At 44.5% G+C, this 10,948-nt stretch overlaps 1 protein-coding gene across 2 annotated transcripts in view; it reads right to left on the bottom strand.

The window, feature by feature from the left end:
* SMYD3 (SET and MYND domain containing 3) overlaps positions 1–10,948 on the bottom strand; it is a 727,677-nt gene that overhangs the window by 158,680 nt on the left and 558,049 nt on the right. For both annotated transcript variants that reach the window (XM_007458078.1, XM_007458079.1), the window contains exons 6-7: positions 3,431–3,498; positions 1,784–1,886 (exon numbers count right to left, since the gene is read on the bottom strand). In XM_007458078.1, the coding sequence (XP_007458140.1) occupies positions 1,784–1,886; positions 3,431–3,498 (171 nt within the window). The remainder of the gene's footprint in view (positions 1–1,783; positions 1,887–3,430; positions 3,499–10,948) is intronic.

The raw sequence follows: 10,948 nt of genomic DNA, 5'->3' as shown, positions 1-10,948 counted from the left end.
GGAAAAGAAATTTATTTTCTGAACAAGCTGGTATAAAAAGGACTTATGGGGAGAATCCTCTCTTTACTGAGAAGCCGCTTTGATAAGTACCATAGGGAAAAATATCTGAGTCTGCAGGGCCTGGTGCTGAGCAGAATATTCTGTATCAGGCAAGAGGAAGGATTTGCTTGTTGCTCCAGAGATAGAAAGAGAAGGACATGAAATAAGCACCAAAAGACAGTGTTTTTTCAACTAAATGAAAAACAACCAAGGAGAAGAACTGGCAGCCAAGCCTAGAAAAAAAGATATAAAGAGATTTCTTTGTTGTTTCTGAAAAGTCCAACTGTTTCCAATAGTTTTTCTGTTTGCTTGTCAAGTTACCTTTTCTTTTTAAATTTAGTAAAACAACACCACCACCATCATTATCAAAAGGCAGCCATCCAGGGCTTCCCTGGTGGCGCGGTGGTTGGGAGTCCGCCTGCCGATGCAGGGGACGCGGGTTCGTGCCCCGGCCCGGGAGGATCCCACGTGACGCGGAGCGGCTGAGCCCGTGAGCCACGGCCGCTGAGCCTGCACGTCCGGAGCCTGTGCTCCGCAGCGGGAGAGGCCACAACAGTGAGAGGCCCGCGTACGGCAAAAAAAAAAAAAAAAAAAGGCAGCCATCCCTCAGCTCCCAAACTAATGTTGAACTTGGATAGTGATCCCCCCTTCTTACCTGCCCTAAAGTCACATAGGACCCAAGGAAAAAAATCTAAATTCTATATACTGTTGTCAGGTATCCCAGTGTACCAACTACACTGATCCTAAAAATTGGAAATTCAGTAAGTGGCTGTATAAGTGACAGCTTATTCAGTTGAAAATCAGTTTGGACCGAGTCTTATCAAAGTCAAATCCCTGTCTACATAAAATATGGTACCTCTGAGTTAAAGTCTTATTGGCTGAGTGCTGCATAAGTGCAATAAAAGCTTATGATGGTCTGTTTTCCTTGCAATAAATATCCACTTTAGCAAATTGGAAGGTAGAAGGAAACTGGGTTCTAAAAAGCGCAAATATCTATAACCCAGACTTCTGGGTAGTAATTGTGTAAACCCTGTCAGGATCGGGTTCAGCAGCCCTGGAGCAGCCCACCTGCAGCTGCCTTGCGAGACCTCGGACTTCTGAGAAGGGTCCTCTCATCAGAAGAGGCTGGCTGGGCAGCCTGCAAATCTGGAAGGGTCAAGGCCAGTTCATTGCAGGAGGTCACACTTCCTGTCCCCTATTCCCTTCACATCTTTGCGTGGACAGTTACCCGGAGATGCTGACGCTAATAGGTCTGTAAAGGTCCAACGACAACCTGAAAGAGTAAAACTCGTTTGCTTTCTTAACATGAAGGTAAAAACGAGTGACCTCTGAAATGCAATTAGGGACCTTGGGAATAAGTAAGCCCTTGGGATCTCATTCACAAGGTGGGCTGCCCTCCCTGCCTATGGAAAGATGACCACTTGCAGAGATGCGAGGGGCCGCTGAACTGTCATACGCACAAAACACACACTCTGTCACACACACACCTCTCCCACACACACATACAACAGGAACTGTCATCATCCAGAAAAATGGTGATTAAGAAAAAAAACATTAGCTCATCTATAATCTGGGAGAGGGGATGGATAAATGAGTCGCTGGGTAGAGGTGTTATACATCTTCTCCTTGGCAGAAGGACAGTGAAACGCTGCCCCTCAGGCACAACTGTCTTTAGGGCAGGGCCTTGCTGAGAGGGTCTTTGATGGAAAAGGAGGTCAGCCAGTGGGAAACACGGGTTCCTTACCTCCTCTCCGGCCTCAATGTCTCGGACTGCACGCAGCAAGAGGTGGGGTCCGTTGAACACAATTGAACAGTTGGGGTCACAGCTGTGATTGAGCAAAGACATACTGCAGGAAAGAAAAAAAAGGAGAGACCATCGTGGCCCAGTAGATGGAGTCAAATATCTAAACATAACGACTACTGTGGGCAAAAGACACTTTAGCTTAGGGGCAGGGGGACAGGTAAGGTTGACAGTGTACCAGGGATTGAGTGCTCTGGGGCCACTAGCCCACTTCCTGTGAAGTGAAACGCTCCCCAAGACGGAGGCTCATTAGGGAAGTTTGTTAATAAAAAAATTCTGAGTCCTTCTGGGGGATGGGTGAGGGGAGGTAGCTGTCTCATTATACCAGCTAGGAAGGCAACCCAACACGAAGATGGGAAAAAAAACTGACTTGCAAAGGAATAATTTCTGAGATAATGGGATACGGCAGTTAAAACCGCAGCCAAGACACCACTGAGCTTCCCACACAGGACCGCATTTGTCAAGCTCCTTTGGAGGAACTGCCACCTTCACGAGGACATGCACAACTACACTGAAGAATAATTAGGAGTACTTCCTCTGCAACTAGGTTTATCTCGCTAACGAGACCTTCATGCATTCTGGGCCATGGCCAAGTCATTTTATTACCTTGGAGGCACATTTTCTTTTTTCCATCTGGGGAGGGAATGGATTTAAGCTGCCACCACATTTCCAGTTAGAAATAACTGTAAGTAAGCATCACTATGTAGAAACCATTTTCTTAGCACTTGAGCATGTTTATCAAATTTAGCCATCGCCATAATATTCGGAGGGTCATTTACTGATGAGGAAACTGACATGTGGAAGTTAAATGACTTCCCCAAGGACACATAACTAGTAAATGGTGACTGAATTTGAACCAGGTGGTCTGAACTCAGAGCCCATGCTCTGAACTAGTCTGTGTTACTGCTTTTTGAGGACCCAGACCACAGACATGTAGTTGATAACACGTGAGAAATAAGAAGCTGAATTCTCAAATTCACAGTTAATTATAAGAAAGGCCCTATTTGTATTAGGACCCTAATAGCATGAAAACAAAATAAACTAGGAGTGACCCTGGAGTGCTTGTGGGAGGACAGTCTAGTAGCTCAGTGATTCAGATCACCTCAGAGATAGCTGGAGAGAACGCTTCAGAAGGCCAGAGCCTGAAAGTGTTCTCGCCTCCTGGAGCAATGGGGCTCAGAGTATGCTAAGCCGAAAGACCAAATGAACCCAACTGGCGCAGTACGGCAAGTCTGGTGAAACGATCATGTGCACCAGCCCAGAAGGGTGGGGGAATGACAAAATCTCAGCCTGACGGTTTATTAGCACCCACAATCCCCAACTTTTTACCCCAAAGTTCCTAAGAACAAGAATTTAGGTCTGTGGTATGCCTCTTCGTTAATACCATAGCATATAATGTGGGGATATAAGACGTTTTTTTCTTTTTTTAAACTTCATATTTTCCATTTTCTTGTAACTTATCATTAAGTTTCAAGCGTGGCTCTTGAAGCAGCTGCTTGTAACAGCCTTTCTAACTACTTTTAAAAGGCTGGGGAGGTGGGTGGGAATTAAAGTTGCTTCTTGCAGTAAATGAAATGCCATCCACCATACCTAGGATACAGGCCAACACCAACTTCCTGCATCTCTGCATTACAGATGGTGAAAGAGTTGCAGATCACCTGTAAAAACAAGGGGGAGACAGAATTACCAGTCACCTAAGAAACTTCATAGGCAAGAGAACAAAAGTTTTCAAAATAAAATGTAGGATCCTTGGGACTTCCCTGGTGGCACAGTGGTTAAGAATCCGCCTGCCAATGCAGGCGACACGGGTTCGAGCCCTGGTCCAAGAAGATCCCACATGCCGTGGAGCAACTAAGCCCATGAGCCACAACTACTGAGCCTGCGCTCCAGAGCCCACGAGCCACAACTACTGAAGCCCACGTGCCCTAGAGCCCATGCTCCGCAACAAGAGAAGCCACCGCAATGAGAAGCCCGTGCACCACAACGAAGAGTAGCCCCTGCTCACCGCAACTAGAGGAAGCCTGCGTGCAGCAATGAAGACCCAACGCAGCCATAAATAAGTAAATAATAGGGATGGAGCAGGAAAGAGAAAGAGAAATTTTGAAGAATATGTGCCATGTGTTAGATTTACTTCTCTTCATTATTTTATTTATTTCTTTATTTATTTTTGGCTGCGTTGGGTTTTCATTGCTGCGTGCAGGCTTTCTCTAGTTGCAGCGAGCGGGGGCTACTCTTCATTGCGGTGCACCGGCTTCTCTTGCAGTGGCTTCTCTTGTTGTGGAGTGTGGCTTCAGTAGTTGTGGCTCGTGGGCTCTAGAGCACAGGCTCAGTAGTTGTGGTGCATGGGCTTAGCTGCTCTGCAGCATGTCGGATCTTCCTGGACCAGGGCTCGGACCCGTGTCCCCTGCACTGGCAGGCGGTTTCTTAAGCATTGTACCAGCAGGGAAGTCCCTGCAGTGTTATTTGAAATGCGCTTGCACCTAGTCACCCCAAACCTTCTCTCTTACCTTGTCACTTAGAAACAGAACATGAAAATTATAAAATCTAATCTGACTGGTTTTTAAAAAGTAAATGATAGTAATGGTAAACATAAGGTCATGAAACCATGATGCTATCTAAGGCCAAACCAAAAACATTCATTTAAAAATCTATGTGTTGGGCTTCCCTGGTGGCGCAGTGGTTGGGAGTCCGCCTGCCGATGCAGGGGACGCGGGTTCGTGCCTCGGTCCGGGAAGATCCCACATGCCGCGGAGCGGCTGGGCCCGTGAGCCATGGCCGCTGAGCCTGCGCGTCCGGAGCCTGTGCTCCGCAACGGGAGAGGCCACAACACTGAGAGGCCCACGTACCGCAAAAAACAAAAAAACAAAAAAACTATGTGTTGATAAATAATGCTTTTTTTTTTTTTGCGGGGGGCTACAAAACTAATTCAAAGCAAATTAAACTATGTATATCACTTGTTAAATGGGCAAATTAAAAGTTTGTCCTCATGTTATATGAATATTATTGATTTTGCAAATGTATTTTACTGTACAAGCTAGGTAATAAATAAAATAATCTTACTTAGGTAAACTACTTTATCACATCCCATATCACAATATACTTGGACATGTGTCCTTCTAGACCCTGGTACGTTCAAGTACTGTTTCCACAACTTTAAAAGTGTCTGTCACATTTCAAGCTGTGGTCACAAATAGTGTACACTCGACATATAGAATACTCAGCATTGACTTGCCAAGGCTAAAATCAACATCAAGGCCAATGTCATAACTGAGGGAACAGCAATCATAAAATTGTGCTTCCTATTTTACATGTTTTCCAAGGTCAAACTACCAAATGTTAGCAAATGAGGATTCACAGAATGAAGCCCCTTTAGATAAAATGTTTGCTTTCTAAAATCCACCCATATTTTCATTTTTCTAAGGGCTTTACTCACAGCAGAACTTATTATATCTTCAACAATTGTCCTTGATAATCGAAAGCAAAACAGGAATGATATTCACAAATCTGCCCATTGTTCTTTCCCTGAGGATATTACCTAGCATTTCACCTCCTTATAAGTCATCTGATGAAAAAGGCACTTACTATAGATGTCTGTCAAGTATGTATAAAAATATAAAGCCCTGGAACATGATTTCCATTGTTTAATTTCCCTCCCACATCCTGAGGCTCAGAACTACTATGATATTCTTAAATTATAGAATTTAACTTATTATAGAATATTCTTGTAGGTTTCCATAGCTCTGACATAGGAGTCTTTTCTGTTAAAAATTTCATTTAGTCATGCTCCTATCCAAAAAGTTTATAATCACAATGAATTCAACTTTTTTCCACAGAGCACACTTAAAGATTCTTTTGTTCAACTTGAATCTCTAAAAATGTTCTCTTACATGATAATCTAGTTTCACCATTCTCCTTCCATGTAATTGGAGCAAAAATCTACCCGTGGGCAGTGCCAGTATTCCTCACTGTAATTTTTCTGAGTTTCAGTACTAAATTCCTAAATGAAATATGCTAGGTGGTGAGTACCACCTGACTGAGGCTGAATTGAATATAGCAGAGTGTGCCTCAAATCAAGTTAACTGACTTTCCATCAAGTTAATGGAGAAAAGAAAACTGCAGAAAAATATTCCACGTGAAAGATAATACTGAACACTAACCAACTGCTTAATGCAATCCCCAAACGAAAGATGAATTCAAGTGTGAGCTGAGGTTATGCTCACTATGTAGAAATTAAGGTGAATATTCTTTCCAGGAGAAGGTTTGGCAGGCGAGGGTTTGTCATACGGATCATACTTGACATCTCAGGGACTGAAACCCCAGAAGCATATATTTCACATTAGAGCACGTGAAGTGTGCATGACTCATCTGCAAGCTGCACGGGCCTGCACCAGGGTGTTTTGGGGACTAGTGCCTGGAGGTGTTTCTGGCAAGCAGTGGCCACAGATGAGGGAGCATCTCAGTGGGTCAATCCTTCTGTGGCTTCCCAAGCCTACCCAATCCCTGGACACTGCCCAATGACCCACGTGAGCGGAAGCCAGGAAAGAAAGGACACCAGACTAGAGAGTCACAACTCTAGTTACGTAGTCCAGAGGATGCAAGAAATTAAACTCTGAGGTTAGACAGTCCCTCTTGTGATCTCTCAGGGTGTGCTCCTTTATTTTCAGAAATATAGAAGCAAGTAAAAGAGAAAATAAACCATGGATTCATTCCCACCCGCACCCCAACCCTTTCTCTGAGAGGTAATCAGCCCTTCCCCGCTTCCACCTGCCAATCTTACAGACAGACAGATACACAACAGATCGGTGAGACTTCAATGCAAGGACACAATGTGATTATTTGTCCTTTCTTCTGGTACCATATTAGATTAAATAGCATAATGAATACATAAATGGTACTCTTCCCAGCCTCTCTCCTGACGAGGCGCCTGAGTTGGTGAGGATAAAACACCGGCAACGCACCGTACACCACTTCAGTAGTGCCCTACAGAGATTCGTAAGGGAAGACCCCTTGTCCCATTCAGAGTTCATCAGAATGTGAAGAGGAGGGGGTTTGAAAGGCAGATGAAATACATCTTTTCTTCTATAACGTGTATTGCTGAAAGTAAAGTCTGATAGACTCTTCTTGGCTAGTTAGTGGGACTCCTTAGTAGGAAAACAATATAGAAGCATGAGCTTTAAAAAGATAGACAAGCCCCCGGGTGAGGGAGAGAGGCTGACTGCTGGGCTTGGATCTGGTCCTGACCAAATTTTCCAGTCTCTTCCCGGCCTCTTCTGAAAAGTCTTCTATCCTGGGAGGCCTCCGGTCTCACCCAGCTGGGGAGGGAGACCCCTCGGCCTTTGTTCCCGCATGCTGTCCACATACTCACTCCCACACTCGGCACAGGATATTACAGCTATTTCTGTATATACTTGACTTCCAAGAGAGTAGAACTTCTACTGTATTCTTTTTTTCCTCCTGGCTCAGACATGTCTGACACACTGTGTTCAAAAACTGTTTGTTTAATACTAGTGACTTCGTTAGCCTTTGTGACTTCTATATAGGATTGTTAATAAACCAAGGCAGAACTTCCCAGGTGGCGCAGTGGTTAAGAATCCGCCTGCCAATGCAGGGGACACGGGTTTGAGCCCTGGTCTGGGAAGATCCCACACGCCGCGGAGCAACGAAGCCCGTGCGCCACAACCAATGAGCCTGTGCTCTGGAGCCCGTGAGCCACAACTACTGAAGCCCATGTGCCTAAAGCCCGTGCTCGGCAACAAGAGAAGCCACCGCAATGAGAAGCCCATGCGCCGCAACGAAGACCCAAGGCAGCCAAAAATAAATAAATTTATTTTTTAGATGTAAAATATAAAATTATAAAAAAAATGTATAAATAAACCAAGGCAATCATCACCAAACAGCCAAAAAAAAAAGTTCTCTTAACGTCCTCCTGTCCTCCCCAGTTTTCTCTCTCTCCCCATCTCCATTCCTTCCTACAACAAAGTCATATCATAGTTGTAGGAAGTCACAGTGACTTACACAGACTAGGTTCTGGAACTATAAGAAGATACAAGGTCAGAGCCCTGCCCCCAAGGACTCTGAGACCAGCAGGGGAGACAGCTGTATTAGTCAGTTAACAACATTTGAACTGTACTAGTGCCCAGCAGGTTGTCACTAGCTCAGCTGGGGCAGGTCAGTGAAGGCTCACTGAAGAGCAGACGCCAGAGGAGGTACCTGGAATCTGGAGTCACGAGTGTAACTCAAACTTCTTATTCCTTATGTGACACAGTGGGAGAATATCAACTTAATTATAAACTCTAAAAATCTGGTTCCTTAGATTGAGAAAAACTGGCATAAACCTAATACCTACACCAGCTGGGGAGGGAGACCCCTTTGACTTTCAAAAGTTGAAGGTGGTGACATCTGATAACAGTAGCTGTTACAAAGTAAACACCAATAAGTAAAAGGAATAGGGGTCTAGGGTTTTGACACAGACTGCAGAAAATACCCACCACATTTCTTTCTTGGTTTAAAGAGACTCACAAACCTCCAAAATGTGTCTTCTTCTCATTCCATGTTGTGGAGAGGAGAAAAAAAGGCACAGTAGTATTAAAGATAGAAGTGCCTAAAATACCATGACTTAACTGTTTTCTCTGAAGAGCCAGGAAGGATATACTTCAATTTAAAAACAAGAAAGAAAGAAAGCAAAGAAAAAGAACCAGAAAGGAGATGCAGGAAGGGCTGAACGCAGGCCCGGGTGACTCGGGGGGAGAGCCGCCTGGGTAGGGATGACCTCAACGTTTCCCTCCAACACTTGCTGAGGCTGTGTGAAAATCAGACTACTGAACTCACAGTTTTCCAGCACAGAAAAGCCTTTACTAAAGCCAAACGTGTAGCCTGAGGGACAGCTGACCTTTCCGTGGTGCCCTTTGAAGGACTTCTCATCTTATCTTGTCGACTCCTCCAGCCTCTCTCACCAACAAGCTTTAGCTTCATTTTAAGGACGAGGAAAAGCAAGCTAAGAGAAATACATGTGCTATTCTCTGGTACATATTCACCAGCTCTCACAAAGCAGCAGAATTTAGTTTGTCTTAGCAGAAAACTCAGGCCCGAAGGAATTATATACACGACGGATTGGGAGAAGGGGGTAAGCGAAAGGCGAGGTCTGGAACAGTGTTGTAGCCGGGGCCTTCAGAATTAGAGATTTATTCACTCATTTATTAAGGGCCTATTATGCACCAAGGCACCGCCAGCAAGGAGCAGAAACTACCCCTTTCACCACTTTGCCTGGTGGCCCAAGTGAAATACGAATGCAAAAAATGTCACATTTCTCTCCAGTTCTGACAAAGTTTGGCCTTCCTCAGCCAAAGATGATTTTCCCAACTACTGGCCATATCTCTTTGCAAGTCACTCTGTCAAAATACAAGTTGCAGTGACGCAGGGCAGCACTCTAATCTGTCAGCTCAATTTAGAAACACATGAGACCGCTGGTCTTCCACGGCCCTGGGTGGCGCACTGGCCCCCCACCCTCTGATCATTCACACGAAGGATTGCTGGGGATTACTGAAGACCAGCTGGGAGACGTAAATTAAAATGGGTGGCCTTTGAAGTTTCCACTCTTCCACTGTCTGACTGCAGCCAGCCGCCCTTACCAACTTAGTGCCACAAAGAAAGGGATACTCGCTCCCCAATACAGGCTGGAAAGATCAATCAGCTACAAAAGAGCAAGCAGCTAAAGGAAGACGGAGAAAATGAGGCCTTGATACCTTGTCACGTGACTGTCACGGTATTTGCAGGCACTCACACAGGGAAGGACCTGAGACAGAATACGGAAAAAAACTCTTCCTTCCCACGTGGTCCTCTGCCATCTTCCTCCCAAATAAGCATGACTGTGGTCTCTTGTTTCACGGATGCCTTCTGCCTTCCCACCTGATCACATTTAAAAACATAGGGAATCTGTATTTTTTATGTGGGGTGAAATGTGCTAAATTATGTGTCTGCATTTCTACACTATTGGCCCATTAGTTTAGATTAGGAAAAGCCAGAAATAAAAGACCAGAATTTACCAGAAAGCTATAAACCTGAGGAATTGTGCAGATTAAGTGAGAGAATACACGCAGGCCTCAGAATGGCTCCTGGCACACGGGAAGCTTGGTAAATAGTAGCAAAATCATTATTATTACCCAGTTCATCAACTATAAGACAGACTCAATAATTAGTAAGATGCACCATTATATTATGCACCACTAAGAAAAACCACTAACAAACTATATTATGCTATTAGTCGTAAAACAGATTCCAATTTCAGAGAGGTAAAACTGTGAAAAATATGAACCTTAGGATTAATGAAATACAACATCACTATGTACAGCTCCAGGTTCCCGGAAGAATGTAAATAGAGGTCTAAACAGCTGGTACTGGGGGACATACAGGACGTCTGTGTCAGCACAGCCACATCAGGCCCTGAGTTTCTGACCTCCCAGAAACCCTCCCACTAACAGACTGGGCTGCTCTGGGTTGGGTGACTCTTAGCATCACCCAAAGGCATTCGCCACTGTTAGTTCATTGTTTTCGCCATCCTCTGAATCAGTGGTCATAAAACAGACTATCATAAGTCACTCAAAACCCAAAGTACAACCCCGGTATAAAGTTACATCGCTTGAGCCAAGCCAATGGTCTTGCCAAATTTGGCTATGCTCTGGAGGTGACCTAATGCACATATGTTCCCAGTATCTTCTTTCAATACTCAGTTAAGCAGTGCAATTTTCCCTGGAATGGAATTTAAATTAGTTACTTTAAAACCCAAGTTCACATTTTTCCCCACCTACCACATAGCTCTCTCTAAATAACCAAGTGAAAGCGTTTATGAGGATACACTGGGTAGAGACACAGCAGACGGATTTCAGAGTCACTCATCATTATCCTGACAAGTCATACAGATAGGTATTGTATGCTCCGGAATCTTAGCTGGCTATTTTTCAAGGAGAGTACTGGCCTTCAAGACAACACATAAGGAACTGAAGAAAGATATACAAAGACGTATACAGATACTACACAGGACCTGAAGAAAAACAGGGCACGTTGTTTCTGCAACACCCTTGTTACCTAAACGCCAAGGAGTGGGTAATCTTA

The sequence above is a fragment of the Lipotes vexillifer genome, unplaced genomic scaffold, assembly GCF_000442215.2.
Source record: "Lipotes vexillifer unplaced genomic scaffold, Lipotes_vexillifer_v1.1 scaffold1315, whole genome shotgun sequence".
NCBI classification, from domain to species: Eukaryota; Metazoa; Chordata; class Mammalia; order Artiodactyla; family Lipotidae; genus Lipotes; species Lipotes vexillifer.
Note: the sequence above shows the minus strand (reverse complement) of the source record. Positions and strands in the feature narration are given on the sequence as shown.